This window comes from Trichoderma virens, assembly GCF_000170995.1.
Source record: "Trichoderma virens Gv29-8 chromosome Unknown TRIVIscaffold_88, whole genome shotgun sequence".
NCBI lineage: Eukaryota > Fungi > Ascomycota > Sordariomycetes > Hypocreales > Hypocreaceae > Trichoderma > Trichoderma virens.
The window spans coordinates 314,051-337,061 of NW_014013661.1; the positions used below are offsets into that span (position 1 = coordinate 314,051).

The 23,011-nt window shown below is 52.6% G+C and overlaps 8 protein-coding genes across 8 annotated transcripts; 5 read left to right on the top strand and 3 right to left on the bottom strand.

The window, feature by feature from the left end:
• Positions 1-3,789: 3,789 nt before the first annotated feature.
• On the top strand, positions 3,790-5,174 carry TRIVIDRAFT_57355 (putative PTH11-type G-protein coupled receptor protein; the record flags this gene model as incomplete). Its single annotated transcript, XM_014096217.1, has 5 exons — positions 3,790-3,960; positions 4,035-4,139; positions 4,215-4,588; positions 4,644-4,711; positions 4,777-5,174. The coding sequence occupies 5 exons, from the start codon at positions 3,790-3,792 to the stop codon at positions 5,172-5,174; spliced, it is 1,116 nt and encodes a 371-aa protein (XP_013951692.1).
• A 2,730-nt stretch (positions 5,175-7,904) lies between these two features.
• TRIVIDRAFT_82927 (uncharacterized protein) lies at positions 7,905-9,578 on the bottom strand (the record flags this gene model as incomplete). The annotated part of the gene is made up of 1 exon (XM_014096218.1): positions 7,905-9,578. One exon carries the CDS (start codon positions 9,365-9,367, stop codon positions 8,114-8,116), a length of 1,254 nt encoding a protein of 417 aa, XP_013951693.1.
• Positions 9,579-10,069: 491 nt separating this feature from the next.
• On the top strand, positions 10,070-11,768 carry TRIVIDRAFT_80575 (uncharacterized protein; the record flags this gene model as incomplete). Its single annotated transcript, XM_014096219.1, has 2 exons — positions 10,070-10,377; positions 10,436-11,768. The coding sequence occupies 2 exons, from the start codon at positions 10,243-10,245 to the stop codon at positions 11,636-11,638; spliced, it is 1,338 nt and encodes a 445-aa protein (XP_013951694.1).
• A 251-nt stretch (positions 11,769-12,019) lies between these two features.
• TRIVIDRAFT_121034 (uncharacterized protein) lies at positions 12,020-12,690 on the bottom strand (the record flags this gene model as incomplete). Its single annotated transcript, XM_014096220.2, has 2 exons — positions 12,020-12,276; positions 12,369-12,690. 2 exons carry the CDS (start codon positions 12,688-12,690, stop codon positions 12,020-12,022), a joined length of 579 nt encoding a protein of 192 aa, XP_013951695.1.
• Positions 12,691-12,967: 277 nt separating this feature from the next.
• On the bottom strand, positions 12,968-13,602 carry TRIVIDRAFT_92581 (uncharacterized protein; the record flags this gene model as incomplete). The annotated part of the gene is given in 3 exon segments (XM_014096221.1): positions 12,968-13,005; positions 13,023-13,274; positions 13,362-13,602. The coding sequence occupies 2 exon segments, from the start codon at positions 13,585-13,587 to the stop codon at positions 13,120-13,122; spliced, it is 381 nt and encodes a 126-aa protein (XP_013951696.1).
• Positions 13,603-14,767: 1,165 nt separating this feature from the next.
• On the top strand, positions 14,768-15,579 carry TRIVIDRAFT_43079 (uncharacterized protein; the record flags this gene model as incomplete). The annotated part of the gene is made up of 2 exons (XM_014096222.1): positions 14,768-15,186; positions 15,261-15,579. Coding segments are annotated over 2 exons (738 nt in total), but the record flags the coding sequence as incomplete, so codon positions are not given.
• Positions 15,580-18,130: 2,551 nt separating this feature from the next.
• TRIVIDRAFT_160665 (uncharacterized protein) lies at positions 18,131-19,381 on the top strand (the record flags this gene model as incomplete). Its single annotated transcript, XM_014096223.1, has 1 exon — positions 18,131-19,381. One exon carries the CDS (start codon positions 18,131-18,133, stop codon positions 19,379-19,381), a length of 1,251 nt encoding a protein of 416 aa, XP_013951698.1.
• A 1,318-nt stretch (positions 19,382-20,699) lies between these two features.
• On the top strand, positions 20,700-22,784 carry TRIVIDRAFT_75938 (uncharacterized protein; the record flags this gene model as incomplete). Its single annotated transcript, XM_014096224.1, has 3 exons — positions 20,700-21,065; positions 21,128-21,325; positions 21,397-22,784. 3 exons carry the CDS (start codon positions 20,817-20,819, stop codon positions 22,528-22,530), a joined length of 1,581 nt encoding a protein of 526 aa, XP_013951699.1.
• Positions 22,785-23,011: the final 227 nt, after the last annotated feature.

The window sequence follows — 23,011 nt, forward strand, 5'->3', positions numbered from 1 at the left end:
ATTGTGGATTTAACCGACCCAAGACTTACCCACTGCCAATTCATTAACAGCATGGCCAGGTCCATTCCCCACGGCAGAGCCGGCAAACTTGTCAGGGCCAGCATTCTGGGACCAGACGGCTGTCACGGCACATTTGGACTTTGCACCGCGCACGCAGCGCCACGGGGGGATTTAATGGGCTTGGAGGCGTCGAAAAGTCTTTGGCCTCTGTGGCTCGGACTCCTTTTTCTCGCCATTCCAACTAGCATTTAGCAGCCGACGTCCGGAGTTGAAAAAGACGCGGGAGCCGACGATGGAGAGGCTTGCCGTTGAGCGGGAGCTATCCTTTCGTCGCACGGATGGATGAAGATTGAAAGGATGTCGAAGTGGCAGAGCGGCCAGCAAACCCGTCTGATGGGCGCAAGGCGTCCATTCGTACTTATACCTCTCTTCTCTTCTCCCTGGAGCGCCGATCGATGATGTATTTGGTCTGTCCGGTTCCCCAGAGCGATCAGCGCTGGATCCATGCATGACACGCATCTGGGACATCTCGCACCATCAGATAACCTGAGCTGTTCGTTGAGCGAGCAGGTCGACTGAGAGATTTCCCTTTTCCCTCTCGGCCATCTACCGGGCTGCCCCTCGTTACCAGCCGGTGTTAGTACGGCGACAGTGAGCCAGTGAGGCCAAAACCAGGCGATGGCTTGCGCTCTGGTGCTGACAAGTACGGCGTGCTTGCCCAATCCAGACACCGGCAAAAAGCTGGGCGCAGGCACTAGGAGGAGTCGTCGACGCAGGGTTTCGATTGACGACATGTCGTTCGCCTCTTGACGCTTGCATGGAGGAGTAGTGAGGGGCCAGCATTCCGGGATACCCTGGACGCCGGAGCCTTAGTAAGGCGCCACAGAGGCGCTGTCGTATTGCAGAAACACTAAAATCGCCCGGTGGCTCCCCGAGGTACTTGGAGGTACCTGGGCCGCTGGCCAGTGCTTATCAGCCTGGACGGTACCAGGCATGGTACCGTGCGCGCAGGCATTTAGCAGAGGACGGCTGGTGCGCGGCATGAATCTTTCAGCAGCGACCTGAAATGCCAAGACAGCGCATTCTGCCCATCCACGGCGAAAACCTCAGTGATTGTCGCGAGTGATGATTTTTTGCGTATCGTTCAATTACAGTTTTGCTTCTTTTTAAGCGTTGCCAATAAACTGACTCAAGATGTCACGATCCGATTGATCTGCGGGAGATCGTGGCGGCCCTCCCGCCCGCCAGCTTTTATCGAGGACTGAAGCCGCCGGCGGAGAACTAAGGCGATGGCTCGACAATAATTCGCAGCCACACAGAGCCAAAGAGCCACTTTGCCGGCCAGAGGATACAAAAGCAGAACCTCTCCCTTCTACCATATATATTATGCTTTTACTTTTATTTTTAACCCTCTTGATCGTCTGGTGGTTGATGCGTCCATCAATATTTTGTAACGTAACAGATACGTACACACGCGTAAATATCTCTGTAGCATATCAAGTGTCTAATATGCCGCAGATCTTGGCCGTTTCCAACTTCTGATCGGCGCGCCCCAGGTACCGATAGATTAAGGCACGACTGAGAGCTTTGACGGATACGAGAAGCAGGTGTTGATCTAGATAACATGTCGTCAAGATAAAGTACTGCAAGAATTGTTGTCCCAACCAACAACACACCATTTGACACTACCGAATCTGCAGCGTAGACAAACGGCAATAAAACCAACAGCAAATGCCGCTATCTCCGCTGGAGATATAGTGACACCCAACATGTTATTTCCCAATACACTGGTAAACTTCCCCAGAAAGCACCAGCAAAATTGCTGCTTACTTGTTCGTCGCATCGACATCGCAAAGGATCTGGCCAATCGACGCACAGCCGGCCCGATGACAAGCTACATCCAGCAATTGCGCACCACCATTCCTGTTTGACAGCTGCCGTAAGCGTGCCAAATGGTGACGATCGCAGAGATTAGATTGCACTGGCTCTCAGTCTGACCGAACGGCGGCTCCTGGTCCGGATAAATCAGCCATGCACAGCCTCCCCCATGTCTTTGGAGCCCTCCTCCTTTGCTCCTTTCCGGGTTGCCACTCGCACGACCGTTTTGATTGTTTACTCTTATCTCGACAGGGACTTTGCCCTCTGGTGCTGCTGGGGCGGAAGTACATACCGTGCTGAATTGTGCTCGTACTATGTAGTTGTGGCTTCATCCTAGTAAGGTACCTGCATACGCAAATACGGTTGACCGGCTGCAGTACTACCTGGTACTCTGATTTGTCCCTGTATTTCTCCTGCTCCGTGGAAGCTGAAAAGAAGCGCCCGCCGCCACCGAATGATCCTTTCAGCCACTCGCACTACAGGCCGTCTCATGTCATGCAAGGCAAGGCAAGGTACTGAGTTAATGCAATGCAACAGTTGTTCCTTGGAACTACAGCGTCCTGTAACTGCTAGCAGCCTGCTAAGCTGTCTCAACCTGAAAGCGTTGAGAAGATGACCAGGTACCTTTTTGCCGTCCATGACGCAGACTCCACCCACAAACACTGGGGGCGCTTTCCCGATTGTCTATCCAGGTCCGTTGGCGGCGCCGCACTAGTCCGCTCCGGGACTGGCGCGTTCATGCCCTTTTTCGGTCGTCTCGGGCCAGCTTCCCATGACTCCCATGAGCGCCAATCCATGTATGAGGCCATGCGAAAGTGAATCCACCATCAGACAATCTCTCAACAGAGGCGCGAGCCGCGCCGGGAAGAGGAGCCCGAGAGGAGCCTGCGAGGTGCCTAAGAGGAGCCCTAGGGGAGTCCGCGAAGAGCCCGTGAGGAGTCTGCCCCTAACGATGGGCTGCTCGTATTTTTGCTGCTCGTCTCGTGGGCTGGAGGGGGATCGCCAAGGCAGAGCACCCAGATGAAGCATCACCTATTTCTGGATACCTCTGCTCCGTATTACTGCTGCAACTGCTAACATAGCAATGGCCGGCCGGTGTCTACAGCGTCTCAACGGGCACGGCTCCGAGATGGACATGGAGAAATACAACAAAAGACACATGTCAATGACAGCTTGGCAAAAGATCCCTTCCCCCCAAAACGACTGAAACCCGAATGGCTTCGGCGCTAAGCAAGCCATTCTACAAGCCGTACCCACGCACACAGCAACGACAGATTATGTTTACATGCAAGTACGAGTACTTGTGCTCGTCCTATGCGTGTTGAGTATGAGGCAGCATGGCGCGCGAGCGGATTCTCCCGCCTTGTCCCGGCAAACACAGCTCGCCTCTCTCTCGTCCCATCCCACTTTTGTCTAGACCAGACACCCCCCGAAACCATGCTCAATGTATTGCCCTGGCAAGCGAAGAGCAAATGTCTGCCATTTCTCGCTGGGGGGGATCGTGGCTTGACAGGGCCCTCGCTTTGGTGGCATCGACTTCGGGAGCCACTCCTGTCCCTCGGCGCCGCTGATGAAACGCCTAACCTCTAGCATCCAAGTGCAGCTTTTATTCCGGTGCAATCTCCTTCTCGGACATGCTGCAGTTAGACGTAAGAGCCAAACTCTGTTAGCGGTAGCTTCTTTATAAGGCTAAACAGTCCTGCCGTGCGAGGTACCTCATGGCCCCGTTCGCTGGTGCATGAACACTGTTGCATTCCTTACTCTAGACAATCGTGGGGAAAGATATAGAGACGGCTGGTTCCCCTCCGACCCTCCCTTTTTGATATCTCGTCTCCTCTCGTCTCGTCGGCTTTTATATCGCTGATCTTCAACTGCCGGGACCCTTCGTATACGACTGACAGCGACTGAGCGATGGCCTTCCTCACTCCAGAAGCGGCCGCTGAGAGCCATGCCGACCTAGTCCGGATTCCGAGCATTGTCTTCTTCGTCGTCACGCCCATATTCGTCTTCATCAGATTCTGGAATCGTATTTCGAGGAGATCAGGGCTGGGTTGGGACGATGGCACCATCGCTGTGTCCTTTGTATGGATTTCCCCCCTCCTATTGATTGGGTTGTCCTGAGATGGGAAACTAACGCACAGCTTTTTAAAAATTAGGTTTGTACCCTCTTGGTGCAGATATTTATGATGATTTCATGCAATTATGGGTTCGGCAAACACATTGCGTCCTTGTCACCTCACGACAAACTAGAAGCCCTCAAGGTATGTCTCAGTTACTTGCTCTACTCTATGGTTTTCATTTAGTGGTTGATGTTCACACATATGCTGTTGGAACAGTGGTTTTACGTTGCACAAATCTTCTACAAGTTGACCATCAACCTGACCAAAATGTCGATTGTTCTCTTGTATCTGCGAATTTTCGTCCAAAAGTGGTTCCGCATCTCGTGCTACATCCTCTTGGGCATCGTCACTGCATACTGCATTGCTAGTACGTCGACTTCCATCTGGCAATGCAACCCTATTCGAGGAGCTTGGGACAAGTCCGTGAAACCCACATGTATCAGCTTGACCATGAACTGGTACGCCAACGCTGGCTACTCCATTGCCACGGATGTTTTAATTCTGTTGCTCCCCATGCAGCCCATCTGGGCGAGCAAGCTGCCCGTCAACCAAAAGAGAGCTCTGATGTTTGTCTTTGCTCTTGGTAGTTTGTGAGTTTTTTTTTTTTTTTGTCAAGGAATTAGGTTGCATTGCTAACAATTACAGCGTTACCGTTACATCCATTCTGCGTGCTACCACTCTCAACTTCTCGACGACCAGCCCTGATACGACTTGTGAGCCCCCTACCCCGCCCCTTTCTTGCCCTTGAACGAAGCATTCATGCTAACTCACTCGCCAGTCGATATCACCTCTACGCTGTGGACCATCATCGAAGAAAACGTCGCCATTATCTGTGCCTGCTTGCCCATGTGCCGCATTGTCCTGGCCTTCCTCTTCCCCAAGATTTTCGGCGGCAACACCACCAAGGGATCCACTGGAGCCTCGGGCGGCCTGGGATCTGAGAACCACCACAACAAATACGGATATGCTCGTTCTCAATCTCCTACGCGCCGCCAAAGCTGGAAGCCTTATTCCGGACCGGGCGGTGATGGCGTCAGTCGCAGCACTGCTGCTCACCAGAGCGACGACACAAGCGAAGAATTCATCCTCACGACAGTACAAAGACATGGGTCAACGGATGACAACGACGGCGCCATTAGAAAGACTACGAAGTACGAAGTGTCATACGAAAATTGAGTAATATAAAAACTAGAAATCTGTTATGATTATTCTTGGCGACTACGGAGTACCTGCTCAAGTTTTATAAAAGTTAGGAGGGATTTTGGGTGCCAGGCTTAATACTTGGTTCCTTTTGAGGACAGCTTCTGCATTGCAGCGTTGGAGACTGGTTCTCTCCTCTTTTCCCTTTGTTATTTTTTTGTCTTGCTCTTCAATTCTGTTTTCTCAAAATTTCATCTTTTTTGCTTTGTATACAACAATAGTACCTACTTGCCCCGTATAGGACTCTGGAGGCGATTTACGATGACACGCAACTTGGGACAGGGCTTTTTTGCTTTTACCTTGCCCCCTGTATATATTGTTTTCTTTCCCCTTTGTCTATAAGAGCTATAAGAGATACCAGTTACATGATTGAGCGTTTTATCTGTCACCAATCCTGGTTGAGCAATATTTGGCATGTAACACACTTATATCAACATGCTTCCCCCTCTGACAACTCAGAAAATGTTGTTCTATTCGTATCTAGCGTCATGCATGCCCAGGCCAGGTACACATCTGTACCTATTTCTCATGTAACCTTGATTCCAGGGGTGCGGCCCCGGCCCATGCAATGTACCTTTGGTACTCCGGACCTTACAGGCATCCCCTGCTCTGGAAGAAGAGCCCTGGCTTCCTCTCCGATTTAGCCACATGGTGCAATTTTTTTTTCCCTCACACGACTTTCGGAGTCCACGGCCATGCTTGTTTCTAGTAGCTGTAATAGTAGTAGAGAGTTCTTAGAGGGATTTAGGCCTAAACAGAAAATTCCGGATATGTATCCGTGACAAACGAGGTGACCTAAGTCCCCGGCTTCAGAAGAAAATACACGTAGAGCACAAGAAAACAGCAGAATGCCATAAAAAAACGCTGATCCGGCGTGCGCCGACCCATGTCAGGCATTGCCCCTTGGAGTTTGTTTCTCCCCTTTTTTTCGTCTGTCCTTCTGCATTCGCCGCTGGGCTGTTTATCCATTCGGCGGTGCAGTAGTCCCAGGGACGGGATTCTCGGTGCAATACTATATCGGCGGCCCAGGTTTGACATGATGGTGTGCAGCCGGGGATCGGGGAACCTGTTCCACCTTGAGCCGAGGGATGAAGGATGGGTGGGACTTTTTTTTTTTTCTTCTTCTTTTTGGAGAGACCAGGTTTTTATTGCTAAGCGAAGCGAGCCGCGTGGTTTGCAAGGGAGGAATCATTCGTATGGATACTAGGGGGGAAATTGGAGATGAGTGGTAGAAAGACTTGGATAGAGATGTACAAGTATGTGATTGTTTTGGGATTGTTTTGCTGATAACATTCGACGTTTATTTTTTTTTGGCCCCAGTTAATGAGAGGGTGCATGGCGAGGGAACGTATCATAAACGCTAGCTGGGTGTGAAGTGATCAAATGTCGGTTCCTTGTATGTAAGCATCTACTAAATATGCAGGCTGCTGTTTGCTTTTTGTTTGCTTGTTTGCATACTAAAATATCTTACATGTAATATATTCTAGGTAGAAAGGAATAAAAAAAAGGGGGAGACAACAAAGCGTACCCTACCTGTGCTCGCAAAACAAGAGAATAATAAAAATCAAGGAAAAAGAAGCCAAGTACTACTAACAATAAGATGCTACTTGGTATCCCGTATAAGGAACATTAGCTAGCGCCCAGCAGCCCTCGAGCTAGATCCAACGTACCGTAGCATTCGTAATGTTTATTGTAACCGAGATGCTTACGGGAGATCTCAAAAGCGAGCCAAATACGGGGTAGAGGGAGGGGACAAAAAAAAAAAGAGAGAGGTTCGTTCTCTTGGTTTGAGCGCTTCCTTTCGGCAATTACTCGCTGACACCCGCTAGCTAAGGCCCCCAAATGATGCTAGTTGTGAAGTAGTTTGAACTGAAGCTGGAGTTACATGCGGAGAAGGTTATTCGCTAGTAAGAATTTGCGACCTTGAAGTAAGCACCATATAAAACATGCTACATACGCGGGAGACGGGACGAAGATGAGGGCGAAACAGCCGCGGTTTCTTGCGCATGCGACACGTCCTTTCTCTCTTTTCTTTTTCTTCCTGCGTGAGAATGTCATCTAGCGTCACACACTGGAAGAGATGGTGGCCTGATGGGGAACAGAAAGGTCGCAGGAAGAAAAAACAGGGTCTTTGGTCTGGTCTTTGGGTCTACATTAGTGCTTCGACAAGGGGGGTTCATGCAACCGCGTAACCATTGCCGCCGCGAGAGTGCATCTCTGGGTTTGGCTATTAAGTGAATGAGTTGCCTACTTGCATATACCCCGTATTCTCCGTGTTGAGATGGCCTGGGATATTTCGTAGCGTAGCGTAAGATGTGACAAGTAAGAGTACTCGTACGAGCAGCATAATGCAAGTTCGCTCATGCCCGGGGTATTCGCTATTCGCACACCAAGTAAAGCCCCCTCCTCGTTATAAGCAACACGGAGCATCATCAATGCACTAACATGCAACTGCCTGGCCAAAGCTTGTCGTGCCGGGCCTCTGGGCCCAAGGTCATCACGGGCCATGCCAGTGGGTAAGCCTCCAGATTGGGAGTACGACCGTTGACGTTCTCGAACATGCGTGACCAATTCGGCATGTCGGCTGATGAATCTGGAAAGGCGATTTTGATGAGTGAGCCCTATCGCCAAATAGGGGTTGCAAGGCATATGGGCAGAGATGACTGTTATATTGGCCGATGTGGGAGAGATAGGGTATTACTAAGTGTTCCCCGGATACACGTGTTGGGAGGTTGTTATTTGCTCTACTATTTACAAAGATATACTCCTATCCCGTGTAATACACATACAGTATGCCAAAGATGAAATCAAAGCTGCCAATCCTTTGCACTCTGTGGCCAGAGTTTTTATTTTACAACGTTTTTTTGGTGTCAAGTTCCCACAAGAGAAACCCGCAATACCCCGCCAAAGCTCTCTCAACTCATGCCCTCCATAAACTCGACTCGGTCAAGCAGCATCTGCCGGTATCCCATATACTCCTTGAGCCCTTCCCACTCTGGACCCATCTCCTCGCCGTGTCTCCAGGGCTCCTTGAAGCCCCATGCGCACGCCACCTTATCCAGAGCCGCTCTCTCCTCCTCCCTCAGCCATCGATACCGTAGCGGTGTTCCGGGCGTCCAAGTCACTCGCTTCATCTGGTCTTTGTTGCTAAGCTTGGCAATCATGCCCAAAGATCCAATCACAAGAAAGTAGCCCGAGATACCCGCAACACCAATTCCCGTAGCAGTGCTTATATCCATGGTGTTTTGCCAATACGCAGCGTAGGCTGTCGATAGACCAAAGATGCCGAATGGGAGGGTGGCGAGACCGATGACGGGAGCGGTACCGTGCTTGATCAGCTTCTGGCGCTTGAAGGCCGAGAGGCTATATGAAGACTCAATGATTCCGAGGGCTGAATCCAGATTCTTGGCATCAATTGCAGTCTGCAAAGCCATATCGGCAATAGCGGGCTCAATAGCTCGAGCAGCCGCATTGGGGTTTTGCTTCAGGTACGCAATCTGGCCGTTTTTGACAAAAGGCTTAGGCTTCTTTGCGTAGAGCTCAAAGACGGCGGGTAGTGACTCTGGCTGGCCGAGCTGTGATTGAATGGCGACGTAGAGCTCTAGGAATTCCGGTGTCATCTCGACATTTGGGTTCGAGATGATGGTGTATGCTGCGTGAGAAATCCGACTGGTTGCATCCACCAACTTGGCATCTACGGGGATTCTAGCACCCGTTCGCTCGGCTCCCAGAGATACCAGCTTTGAGGCTGAAGCCTTGAACTGCGCCTCTGCCCGCTTCAACTGGGGATGGAGTGCTGCTGCGGCCCGTAGACACGACTGCAGTGCGGCAGCAGTCAGCTGCTTCGCCGGGATGCCGTCGACTGAGAGGAACTTGTTACAACTATCCTCCGCCAGATTGGCCAATTGCGATGCATCCGTCAGCGGCCGTGGTGTTGATGCTGACACAGCCTTCTCATTTGCTTCCGCGCCCGCTTCAACATCTGCCCTTGAGGCCGAGACAGATGTGGCCCATCTCGCGGGCGTTGACCTCCAGACTGAGCTTTGAACAATCTGGCGGGGAGCTGCGGATAGTATGCGGCCGGTGAAGGGCTGCCTTGATGCTTGAACCGGCAATGACGCACAAGAATGGCATATAAAGCCAACCTGCCGAGGGTTTGCTCGCCGCATATTGAGTAAGGGAATGCGATATAATTGGCAGACAGAGAGGGGATGTGGATGAGACAAAAGGCGGCCAATTGCCAATGCAAGCCGGCGCGTGTGACTTTTGTATCGTCGTGCTTCAAGCTGGGCTTTGCGGCTTGGCCAGACCAAAGTCGCTACAGAGAAAGCGAGGGCAATGGCGGCAAGGCGGAAAAGTCGAGGCGAGGTTTTGGAGGTTGGAGTTTTTGGCACAAAATCATCGCATGCAAGGCTGTGATTGGCTCCACACTTTGGCTGGAGAAAGTGACATTGGCGCAGTACATGAGCGAGATGAAGCAGCACTGACTGGCTGACGGGTTTCTTTGTGCGACGGCAATCACATGAATCAAAACAAAGGCCAAAAAAAAGGAAAAAGGAAGCCCCAATGCTGATCCTGATGCCAATCCTTTTGGGTGCTATTCCATCTCATGGCCTGTATTTTCTCTTCACTCTCCAATACAATGGAACATTCTGGCTGCTAAAATTAATCCAACCATCCCCCCCCAAGCCTGTCAAGCCGTGAGGCTTTGCCAAAAGTGGGGCCCTGATTGGTTCTCCTCGAACTCCGTTTGCTGCAACTTCGTAAGCCTGATGACGAAACGTCCAGGCTGCCAGAGACGAGCCTTTGCCTCTGCCACAACACCGGCATCGCCATCTTCCCAACTGTGCAATTCGCCCGAGACACCTCTTCTCTTGGATACCCGCCTTTCGGGGTCTTGATCCGGCTGCGCGACTGTCCACCAACCGACCCTTGGGCCCTGCACGAGACCCTGAGACGCCTCTCCCAGCCTCTCCGCGCAGCGACAACCCGAGACTGACACCAAACATACACCCGACATCACGACTCTTGGTCACAAGCTGCCATGCCTCCTCCTCCTCCGCCGCCTCCTCCTCCGTTGCCTGGGGCTGGAGGAGTCCCCCCTCCTCCGCCTCCTCCCCCTCCAGGAGGACTCCCAGGCGGTTTACCAAGCCGTCCACCGCCAAGTTCAGGAGGCCGAGTGCGTATCACCACGACGGAGATTTTGGGTGAAACCGTGTGACTGACTCTCTTCTCAGAATGCTCTGCTTGCCGACATCAACAAAGGCAGATCCCTTAAAAAGACCGTCACCAACGATCGCTCGGCCCCGGTTGTTGGCAAGGTGTCATCCTCATCAGGCCCTGCCATAGGCGGCGCCCCTCCCGTCCCTGGCCTCGGCCTGGCGCCGCCTGTCCCCGGAAATCGAACGCGAAGCAACAGCGAGCACAACTCTGCGGCGCAAGACATACGCCCAGCCGACTCAGCGCCGCAGTTGGCGGGTCTGTTTGCCGGCGGCATACCGAAGCTGAAGAAGCGGGGAGGGAACATTGATACGGGAGCTGGCGCAGATGCCTCGTTTGCCTCGGATTCGGAGAAAGCGCCATCGCATTCGGCGCCCCATGTCCCGACCTTTGCCGCACCGAAACCTCCAGCACCTCCAGCACCGCCGGCCGATGCTGCGCCAGCTATTCCTGGAATTCCTGGACGAGGACCTCCCATACCTCCCCCCGGCATCCCAGCCTTGAAGAAGACCAAAGGACCGCCGCCGCCGATTGGAAAGAAGCCGCCGCCGCTCCCAACATCTCGCAAGCCCTCATCCAGAGCTACGCCGCCTCCGGCTCCCCCTCCGCCGGCCCCAGCTTCGGCTGCTCCAGTTCCCGCAGCGGCCCCTCCTCCTCCTCCGCCGCCGCCAGCATCCTCAGCACCGGCTCCCTTTGCACTACCTCCTCCGCCTCCTCCTCCTCCAGCAACTTCGGCCCCTGTACTGCCCGGAGCACCACCGCCCCCTCCGCCCTCATTTGCACCTCCGCTACCCTCGCCATCCTCAGCTCCTCGAGCTCAACCACCGCCGCCACCTCCAGCTCCTCCCGGAGCGGCCCCTTCTCCTCCCCCGGCACCACCAGCGCCTCCAGCGCCTCCAGCTTCGGCTCCGGCGCCGCCTTTTTCCAACGGTCCCCCCGCGCGAGCCAGAGGATCGTCTCTTCGCCATACCATGCTCGATCCCAGCACATTTACCTTGACTGCGAATGGTGGCAGCTCATCAGTGAGCCTACCGTCCAAGACGACCAATCACTCACGGGCACCAAGCCAAGGCGGTGCGCGGATCATGATCAACGACACGAGATGGCACTTTAAGGATGAGAACCTTTTCCCGAAGCCTCGGGATTTTGTTGGTGGTGTAAGGAGATATAGGGCAGGCAGAGGGAGCAGTGTGCCGCTTGATTTGAGCGTGTTGAATTAGGCCAATAGATGATGATATCAGTTTGATTTTTCGGGGATATATATCTTGTGACTAGTGAAGAATGATATGGAATACCAATGCGACAGTACCCCCAATCTATATATACACACCCCTTTATATATATTTCATCAAGACCTTGTCCCTTTTATCTGAGTGAGATCCATTTTTCAAGACTAGACCGTGGACGAAAACCACTATACTGTTGCGGATAGAGTCTTGGCAGACCTGACCACGCTTCTCATAAAAGAGGCTGCATCAAACACTCTACCAATATTCAAAGACCTGTTCTTGGAAACCTTCGTTTGTTGTGTATTGTACAAAGTATCTATATAACCAATCCTCGCTTTTTCTGTTGATACATTTTCCTTTTCCTTTTTTTTTTTACATCGACTTCAGGTAATTCGACTCCTTGATTGTGGCCCTCCTCTCCTTGCGCATGGCCTTCCTCAGCTCCTCCCGCTTGTCCGCCGCGGCAATGTTGTCGAGGACGCTGCCGTTCTGCTGGCCGGGCAAGTTGATGGACTGCTTCTGCAGCGGCACCTTGGGCGCGAGGGCCTCGAGGTTGCCTTCGGCGAGGAGCTTGGCCTCGAGGGCCTTCTGGCGCTTGGCGGCGAGTTTTCGCTGTTTCTTGGATTTTGCTAGAAAAGAGAATCAAATTTCCATTAGCCACAGTTTCTTCCGTTTTGTGTGTTTTGTCCTAAGTTGGTTGGGTTGAGGTGGTACGACGTACAGAACTCGTCACCGAGGTTGTCGTCTTCGGCATCGGCCTTCTTCATGACGTCCAGGCACGACCACAGCCACTCCGGGTAGTCCTCATCCTTCATGGCGACGGGGTCTTGCCCGCCCTTTGTGTAGTTGAGCCCATTGAGCACGGTTCCCTCTGGGCAGATGGATCTTGAAGTGGGCGTGGGCTTTGCTGCTTCGCCGGCGTCGACGACGGGCGTGGAGAGCTGGGGCTCGGCTGAGTAGAATCGCAGCGACGATGAGAATTGCCGTGAAAAGGGCAATTGACGGCGCGCGACAGTGGCGCGCAGGCACCGGGTGCAGAACATTGTTGAGGGTGGGGAGGTTTGATATGTGCGAGGTTGTCGCTGGGTGAGGCGAGGCTCTATTGGTGCTTGGAGAAATTTTGGGTATGCGTTTGGTTGGTGGGGTGGCCAATGGGATTGATTGACCGCAGAAGCTCTGGACTTGCTCTCAGCCTCATCCTTTTTAAACCGACCAGCTTTGATGGATTGAGGGCAACTTTGGAGTTAATTCAGCATTGGCAGTTTTCTATAGTTTCTTTTGTATTCAAATTTAATTCCGTTGCTTCCTGATATATACACTGGCAGAGCGTTCGGCCTCTGCGCTCAATATCATGGCTGTGGTTCTAAACCATGGCTCTACCCCATCCCAGACAGGCCCTCAGCCGGTTGATTCGGCCGCCCAATAACTCAAAAATACTATGACACATGTTCAAACACTTGGCTTCATCGGATTCATGAGAATCGTCCCTGGTTCAGCTTGGCAATCTTGTCGCTTGTGTGCACCTTGCGCTCCAAATCAAACTCCTGGTCCTTCTTCTCCAGGTAGTTCTGCTGGATGAACTTGGTTCCCTTAATCTTGTTCGCCGAGAGCAATTGCAGGTATTTTTCTGTTTTTTTCAAAGCAATGAGTCTTTAATGTCTTTCTCCAAGAACAAAAGCATCAAGTATTCGCCTATGCGCTTCCCAAAACTCACCTCTCAAATGGCCGCAGTTCTCCAAGTGGTTGACTCCCTCTCGGACATAGCACTTGCCCAATTCCTCGCCAACAATGCGAGTCATCATGGCGCCAACCCATTGTTCCCGAATGATGGCATCCTCGGCAGCCTTGAAAGCCTTGGTATCGTCAAAGTCGACGCCGTTGAATGTGGGGGCCACCGTGGGCTTCTGGCTCTTGAAGAGCTCGGACTCGGGTGTCGGCATGTTGCAGAGGTGGCTGGGCTGTAAAGGTTCGAAAGGGATGCGGCTGGGCGAGGCCGAATGGTCGAGGGCTGAGGCAACGGAAGCTCGAATATCTCCTGATGCTTGAGCACCTTTGCATGCCTACCTTACCAGGGCAGGCCGCTATGCGATTAGCCTGCTTGAGACTTTCGCTGCTGGCCTCAGGCATCAACTTCTAGCCACACAAGGCTGCGGGTGCGCGTGTGGGGAAAGCCAATGACGAGCTATGCCATTCGCGCCCACCGCCTTTGGTAAGCCCACTATTCTGCCGGACAAGAAGAAAAAAATTCTGAAAAAAGTTGGGTGCAGCACGCGAAGGCCCCAACCACCCCAAGGTTTAAAAGCTTGCGACGCTGCTGCTGCTTGCATTTCTTTCTCTCCTACATCCACCTTTGAGACAAGAAAATTTTCAGTCTTGTGTCTTCATCTCTTCCTTGCACCCTTTCTTGTCACTTCTTTTCAATCCAATTAATCTAATACCCTTTCACAATGGCCAAGTCCACCAAGGTCACCAAGAAGGCTGTTGCCGCTGAGCCTGTCAAGGCCGTCGCTAAGGCCACCACTCCCAAGAAGACTGCCAAGGAGGAGCCCTCCAAGAAGTCAAAGAAGAAGGCTGAGCCCGAATCCTCTGACGAGTCTTCCGAGGAGGAGGAGGAGGACTCCGACTCTGCCAGCGAGAGCGAGTCTGAGTCTGAGTCCGAATCTGAGTCTGAGGAGGAGACCACCAAGAAGCCTGCCAAGAAGGAGGCCAAGAAGCCTGCTGCCAAGGAGGAGTCCGAGTCCGAGTCCGAGTCCGAGTCTGATGACTCTGAGTCCGATGAGGAGGAGACCAAGAAGCCTGCCGTGAACGGTAAGGCCAAGGCTGAGGAGTCTGAGGACTCCGAGTCCGACTCTGATGAGGAGAGCGACGATGAGGAGAAGCCTGCTGCCAAGGTTAGTTACTACTGCTACCACACATTCACTTCGCTGTCTTGAACTTTGACTGACCTTTCCCTTTCCTTAGGACTCCAAGTCTGATGACAGCGATGACTCTGAGGAGGACTCGGACGACTCTTCTGATGAGGAGGAGGAGAAGAAGGCTGAGCCTTCCAAGAAGCGCAAGGCCGATGAGGAGATCGATACCTCTGCCAAGAAGACCAAGCTGGACAGCAACGCTGCCCCTACCCTCTTCGCCGGCAGCCTGGCTTGGAGCGTTGATGACAATGCCCTCTACCAGGCTTTCGAGTCTTTCGACGGCCTTGTTGGTGCCCGTGTTGTCACCGAGAAGGGCACTGGCCGCAGCCGTGGTTTCGGTTATGTTGACTTCAAGGATGCTGAGTCTGCTCAAGTTGCCTACGAGGCCATGCAGGGCCAGGATGTTGGTGGCCGTAACATCAACCTCGACTATGCCAACGCCCGCCCCGAGGGTTCCAACCCTCAGGACCGCGCTGCCGACCGCGCCAAGAAGCACGGCGACACCCTCAGCGCCGAGAGCGACACCCTGTTCGTCGGCAACCTGCCCTTCGACACCGATCAGGATACCGTTACCGAGTTCTTCAACGAGGTTGCGGCTGTCACTAGCGTTCGACTGCCCACCGACCCGTAAGTTTGCCCTGTGGCTTGAAAGAGTCTACCTTACTCTCTACCTTTGCCATGCTAACACATCTTTTCTACAGTGATAGCGGTAACTTGAAGGGCTTTGGCTATGTCACCTTTGGCTCTGTTGAGGATGCCAAGGCTGCCCTTGAGGCCAAGAACGGTGCTACCATTGGCAACGGCAGATTCGCCCGCAGCCTGCGACTTGACTTCTCTAGCCCCCGTCCTCAGGGAGGAGCTGGTGGTGGCCGTGGCGGCTTCGGTGGCGGCCGTGGTGGTCCTCGCGGAGGCGGTCGTGGTGGCCGCGGTGGCCGTGGTGGTTTCGGCGGTGGCCGTGGCGGTAACTTTAGTGCTGTCAACCGCACCAAGCCCGCTGGCACCAAGATCTCCTTCGACTAAGAAGGCTTCGTCCGATATGGGTTTAATATATATCGCGGGTTGTGGGTATTTGGGGTTTCGGTTACAATCTACGTTTGGCTTTTTGAGACTTAGTGGGCTTTGGGCAACGCTCTTTGGTAATAGAGCGCAGATGAACGCTGGGGGCTTTGGCACTTGGTAATCTGTGGGCTCATCGCTTTGCTTCTCATGAGAAGCATGGTGAATATGGCATAGTTGGGCTTTTTGACGTCGGCAGCAATGACGGTTCCACCGTCGGCGCTTTGTACAAACCAGTGGGCTTCTGAGGGATTTGAGGGCTTAATCTTGGGTTCTTTTGTTGACGGCCACTATGGGGCATAGACGAAAGAACCAACTTTGATGGCTGCGAATACTTCTGAGGGACCTGGGGGCTTTTGCAAATGCAAATACTTGATACGTGGGCTGCACTTGAGGGCTCGTACTGCATGTACGAGCCCAACCTTTGCTTAACTCGTTATAAGGTAAAAACCCCCAGATGTACACCGATATAATTCTTGCTCCAAGAGACTGGTAAGTCTCCGCCCACGACGTTTGCATTGCATTGTAAAAATAGGCGTTTGCTCTGGAAAAGTTTTTCATCTTTCTTTCTCCTTTACTAGACATGATGTAGCTCTGTAGAATCTGAGTATAAGAAATACAAATGTCTGTCCGATTGATTCAACTTGCTATATGCGCTCTTTTTGCTTCGCCTGTGAAATGCAGACACGATGAACGATGCCCGGCATCCAGTTGCGATTGGCCCTTGTCCTGGATGACAGATGACCTATCACCTTGATGCGACAAGGCTGAGCAAATCCGGTGGCGCGCCATCACCGTGTGACAAACGCCATTCCTCTCCCTGGATTTGACAACATGCCACACCCTGTCGTTTGCTATCAGGGAGCCTGAGCACGATGCAGGTGATTGGACAGTCTGCGCACAGTGGCTGTTTGCAGGATCTCTCGTCTGACTGTACCGTGGCGGATCAGTGCCCGTTTCGAAAGAAGATAGCCTCCAGACAGACACAGCGAGAAGAACCGAGTAAGCGATCAGATCGGACATGCACAGTCGCATTCGTATCTCGCAAAGTGGTTTGCATGAAAAAGAGGGACCGCAAATGAATATGTGCGTACGAGTACAGCGAGACAATAAGAGCACTATATTGGAGAATGTAGCGCAGTCGATGTACGCGTAACATGGAATTCTGTATACCCACCGTTTGCAAATTCCCCGGTATTTTGCAAACCCCTCGTCTGGATTGCCATTTTTGCTTCAACTTGTTTCAAAAGTGATACGACAAGTCGGGAGACCGTCAAGCCAGTTTTATCAAGTTGCAAGGGAGGCCATCCATTACGTCTTTGGCTGCTCATGCGGGCTCTGGCTGGTTTAGGCAAAGCCCCCGCCCTGTGCTCATGACCTGGGCTGGCTGGGCTTATACCACTAAAGGGCCTGGGAGAGCCTTGTGAGTTTGGGGGAATGTCTCCGCGTGCTGCGAGGTAGTGGTACTTGCACGGTCACGCACACCGCCCGTCGCGCCAATGCTGGGGGACTTGGGGTACTGTGCGCGCGACACTGTACTTTGGGTAAGTGTCTCTGGCAGAGTGCATCATTGCCGGAGACGTTGATCATCTGGTTTCTTGTCTTGATTGGGTGAATACTGCTACAGGGAGATTTGAGATTTGGGCTTGTTACTGTTGATTGGGCAGATACGGAGTAGAGATGAAAATGAATGTACTTAGCTGCAGCAGGAAAACTTGTTGGGTAACTCTGTTTCAAGGTTCATCTCGGAGTACCTAATGCTGGATTCTGCATTTTGCCTGTTCTCCCCCCTGGCGTTTCGATACTTTAGCAATAATAGTCCCCCAAACAAAAAGCTAATTCCGCTTAAGAGAAGCCATTTCTTCATCTTGACCGGCCCTCCGCAGCTTGTCTCGGCCGTCTTCGTCTTGTTGCCAGATTACATAACGCCGCTCTCATCCATGTTCCCCTAGATCTCGTCATTTGTGGTAGTGACGCAATTGGCCAGCGCGTGATGCGCCTGCGCACTGTCCCAGCCAATCTTGCCAAAGTACCGGTACAAGCGCTATCACAGGTACTGCTGACTGGCCGTCGTTTATCGTCATGCAGCAGCCTTTAGTCCAGACAGGCCATCCATCTAGCGAGACATCTCGGCCCAACCTCTCAACAGAACGCTCTCTATCTCCGACTCTGGCCATCTTTCCTCATTTCCCTTCGCCCACCTCGACGGTATTTACGACTCCTTCTCCCATCTGTGGATTTATCGCGGCCTGTCGATATTTGTAGCGGCGTCGTGGTGAAGAGACTGCGCGCGTGCGATTTCTGGCCGATTTGCGACCGGGTGGGTCGCGGTCACCGATAAGGAGTGCAGGACTACAGGGAATAGCATCTATTGTCAGTGTGTCGAGGCCGAACAGCGTCGTTGGCCTGGGATATTTTAGGTGTCGATACTTCATACTCTCACAAAACCGAAACGATGACCCATCAGTCGCCATTTGATGAGCAGGCGGGCCCCAGTGGGCAGCGAACCGTCAGTATGCCAAACGTTCTGCCAGGCTCGAGTCTTCACCAACGCCGCTATGATGGTTCGTCATCACCAGTGACATCTCTCGACGACCGTAGTCCATCTCCGCTAACAGCAGCAGAAAACACCGATTCATGGGTCGAGGTTGCGTCGCAGCCATCGTCTTCGTCGCTCTCCAGCATCGGCGATGAAATAGTGACAACTGGCTTGCGGGTTGGAAACTCTTACAGTCGCCGCCGGCGAGTGCAGGCATCCGCAAGATCCGTACCGCGTATACAGACCACCATCCCTATTACGGGGACCAGCAGCCAAGATGAATATGATGAAAGCGACAGCGAGGAAGACCATGTCCTCTCCAGCTCGACCGAGAACATGCAGCCGTCGCCAGAAGAGGATATGGAGGATTCTGACGGGGAGTCTGATGGAGATGAAGGCACGGCTTTAGGGGGAGCTCAAAACCAAACCGCCTTTCGGCCACAACCTAATGCATTCTCCCACCCTCCATCGCACCAGAGAAGTTACTCGTCAAATGCAGCCATGTCTCCGCATCCCCACGGGGACTTCACACGGCCATCCTTCTCTCAGCGCTCGCATACGAGAGTTCAGCGTGGGCCTAGCTTTATGTCACCATCGGTTCGAGAAGATAACGACGCAGCCCTCCGCGCATCCCTGACCACTCTCCTGTCATGCGCTGCCGCAGCTAGAGGTCTGCCTAAGAGCAAGGAGGAAACTGAGGCGCAGCGAGCTGCACAATCTGGAATCGGGCCTAGCAGCCAGCCCATGGAACTCCGATTCGTCCCAGAAACAGAGCTGGAGGATGAATCTGAGAAACCTCAGCTGGCCCCAGCAGCAGCCGCAGCGGCCCCAGCCAAACGTGAACAGGCTTCTCCGGCTAGATCATCCTCGCGGACTCGTGCACCCTCCGAGAAGACGAAACGGGTTGTATCAACAGCCCGAAACCCTCGAGCGATTAAGAAGAAGAAGACGGCAACTGCAGCCGTCGTTGCGGAGGAGACCCTCATTTCCCCAACTCTCCTGACCTGGGTTGTCAGTGCCGGAGTCGTCGTGCTCGTATCCGTAGTTGGCTTTGGAGCTGGCTATGTGATTGGGCGTGAAGTCGGCCGTCAGGAAGGCTTGGCAGCGAGCGTTGGCAGCGTCAACGACACTGCTTCTTCCAGCCGTGATGTGATTCGCTCGTCCAGCAGCGGCCTGAGACGATTCAAATGGGGTGCCGTGGGAAGAAGCATTGTCGCTCAAGCGTAAATGCGTCGACCCCCGTTGTTATATTTACTCCTCTTTCGGTGATCCTTTGAGTGACGCAGTGATACCTTGAAGTTTGAGACCGATATGGCAGCATACAGATACCACATACATGATGTTCTAATTTAGCAGCTGGCTTCTTTTTTCCCCTTTTAAGCAAAGGACGGCGGGTAGGGTTTGGCGTTTGACAAAGGACCTGACTTGGACATGAACTGGCTCACAGGTTGCGGACGGAAGACACTAGGGCAGCGTTTGCTTTGCTTTGACTTTTGCTTGGATTTCCTTGTTCATTTTGCGTGTATTTCCTCTCTGCCTTCTTTTTGTCGTTATCATGCGCGCAGATATGCATTTACCCGTGTATCAATCTGCATCTAACGGATGATGACTTAGATTTAGGCTGCAATCGGGTCTACATTTTGGGCACTCGCTGTTGCGACGATGTAGCTCGGTAGATACTCACTTCTATTCTTGACAACACACCATTCAATACTATTTCTATGGGTTGCTTCCAATCAAGAACTGTTGCATACCACAACGGGAACGTGCTAATGCATCTCGCAACCGAGTCTTGCCGTTGGTCATTGATAGATCTAGGAGATTGTTCGATACTGTGGAGGTTATGAAGGGGCATCACACCACCGTTTACAGTAGTTTTTCTTCTCCTCCAAGAGCCAGAGTTCTGGACATGGAGGATAGATAGCAGCCAATTGAATTCGTTTCTTTATCCCGAAATTGCATACCTATACGTGTATTTGGAGGCCTGCATCACACCTTCTTGCTTGGTGTTGTCATCAGCGTAATACTTTAAAAAGAAGACAGAAACGTATTCGCATTCGCCCACAACCCACATCGAGTAAGGCTATCGAAAACATCAGCAATTCGGTACACGTATAAGAAAAAAGACAGCAGAATCGCGCACAGAGCCGAATACGAGACCCACCGATATCCCGTTTTCCAGGCGGTCTGTGCTTTCCATGCATGTACGCAGTGCATTTACGCAGTAGTATAACCTGCCATCACAGGCGCTCTGATTGGCCCATCTACCACACTTGCCTCGTGGGGGACGAGACGAGCCCCACTCGAGGTGCGATGCCCCCCTGGATCTGGCCTTTGGCAGCGAAAAAAAGGCAAAAAATATGCGAGTTTGGCTGCCAAAGCCAATTTGAGCCAATCTTGATAGAGCCAAAGGGCCACTGATTAAGGCTCACTTTGGGCTGACTTATCGCACCATGGTGGTGCCGTAGCTGCACTTCCTCCATCTCTTCTCTCCCTCCTTTCTTTTCCTCAGATCGAGGCTTTTGCTCCCTGTTGATAAAAAGGACGGGGCCGGCAGTCTCTCGTCATTTTCCTTCGTTTGCTCCAGAGCGGCAGACAAGTTTTCTTTCTTTGGGCTCCCTACCATCTCGACAATTCCCAGTCTGCCACCTAATCCCCAACGATGGGCGTCCTCCAAGATGCCCTCAGCCATCCGGCTGCGCAGCTCTACTTTCAGCAGGGCATTGGCGCGCAAGTCGCCATTGCCGTTGCTGGCTTTCTCGCCGTCGCCGTCTTCTTCAATGTCGCCCAGCAATTGCTCTTCACGAACCCCTCCGACCCGCCTATGGTTTTCCACTGGTTCCCCTTTATTGGCAGCACCGTGATCTACGGCATGGATCCCCCCAAGTTCTTCCGTGAGAATCGTGCCAAGGTAGGCAAAGACACATCTGTTTACAATCGGCCTAGAAGACATGGCTAACACTCAACTGGCAGTATGGCGACGTCTTTACCTTTGTTCTGCTCGGCAAGAAGACGACCGTGGCGGTGGGCCCTGCTGGAAACGACTTTATCCTCAATGGCAAGCTCAAGGATGTCAACGCCGAGGAGATTTACAGTGTCTTGACTACTCCCGTCTTCGGACGAGATGTCGTCTATGACTGCCCCAATGCCAAGCTGATGGAGCAGAAGAAGGTGAGTTTGAACTTGTCCATAGTCGCATATCAAGACGAGCCTTTGAATCAGCTGCTAACATGAAACTCAAGTTCATGAAAATCGCTCTTACGACCGAAGCTTTCAAGACCTACGTTCCCATCATCTCCCACGAGGTTACATCATACTACAAGCGCGACTCCGCCTTCAAGGGCAAGTCTGGAATTGTCGACATCCCCAAGAAGATGGCCGAGATTACAATCTTCACTGCTTCCCACGCCCTCCAGGGCAGCCTCATCCGCAGCAAGTTTGACGAGTCACTGGCTGATTTGTACCACGACCTTGACATGGGCTTCACCTCGATCAACTTTGTGCTTCACTGGGCTCCTCTCCCCTGGAACCGCAAGCGCGACCACGCTCAGCGCACCGTTGCCAAGATCTACATCGACACCATCAAGGAGCGACGAGCCCTCGGCGACGCTGACAAGGAACTTGACATCCTGAAGCACCTCATGAAGTCAGAGTACAAGGACGGTACCCCCGTTCCTGACCACGAGATCGCCCACATGATGATTGCCCTGCTCATGGCTGGTCAGCACTCTTCATCCTCCACCAGCTCCTGGATCATGCTCCATCTTGCTCAATACCCCCAGGTTGTCGAGGATCTCTACAAGGAACAAATCAAGGTCCTGGGTGCCGATCTGCCTCCCCTGCAGTACGAGGATCTTGCCAAGCTCCCCCTACACCAAGCTATTGTCAAGGAGACTCTCCGTATCAACGCTCCTATCCACTCTATCATGCGCAAGGTCAAGCAGCCGATGCCCGTCCCTGGTACCAAATATGTCATCCCCACGTCTCACGTCCTTCTCTCTGCTCCTGGTGTCAGTGGCTCCGACCCTGCCTACTTCCCTAACCCTGAAAAGTGGGATCCTTACCGCTGGCTGCCTGGCTCTCCCAACGCTCCCCTGATGGTCCGAAGCGAGGAGGAGGAAGAAAAGGTCGACTATGGTTACGGTATTGTCAGCAAGGGTGCGGCTTCTCCTTACCTTCCCTTTGGTGCCGGCCGTCATCGATGCATTGGCGAGCACTTTGCCAATCTTCAGCTGCAGACCATCATTGCCGAGACGGTGCGCCTGTTCAAGCTGAGCAACGTGGATGGCAGCAACAACATTGTCGGCACAGACTATGCTTCTCTATTCTCTCGACCTCTTGAGCCTGCCAAGATTCGATGGGAGCGGAGAGATTAAGATGTCGACGTCTTGAAGGAGAAAGTGGACGGGTTAAGAGGCAAGCAAAAATTACACCCCAGTTTTTGAGTTGGGTTGGATGCGTACTGTACATGATATCTTACGTCGGAGTTTTTGGGATGCTTGGGAGGAAACAATAAACGCATGATGGTAATGGCTACATCATGACTGGAATAACTACTACCTATAATAACGCCAGTAGAGCTTTGAATAGAGCTAGACGAAATAAAGAAAGACCACTTAGAAGCTTTGCTATAAAAAGTCCTCATTATATCACATGCTCTCTCCCAAATAGACAAAACAAGTTGCCCCGAATCGGAAAGACTGTTCTGACGCCCCGATCTCCATCCAAATCGGTCTTGGGGCCGAAGGTGAGACGTAGCCCGCCCGGCAAAGCCGCCATATCCGGTCCAGACCACGGGGGCTCGGCATCTAGATCTCGGTAAGGCAGATTGACAGAAATAGCCACGTTCGCTAATAA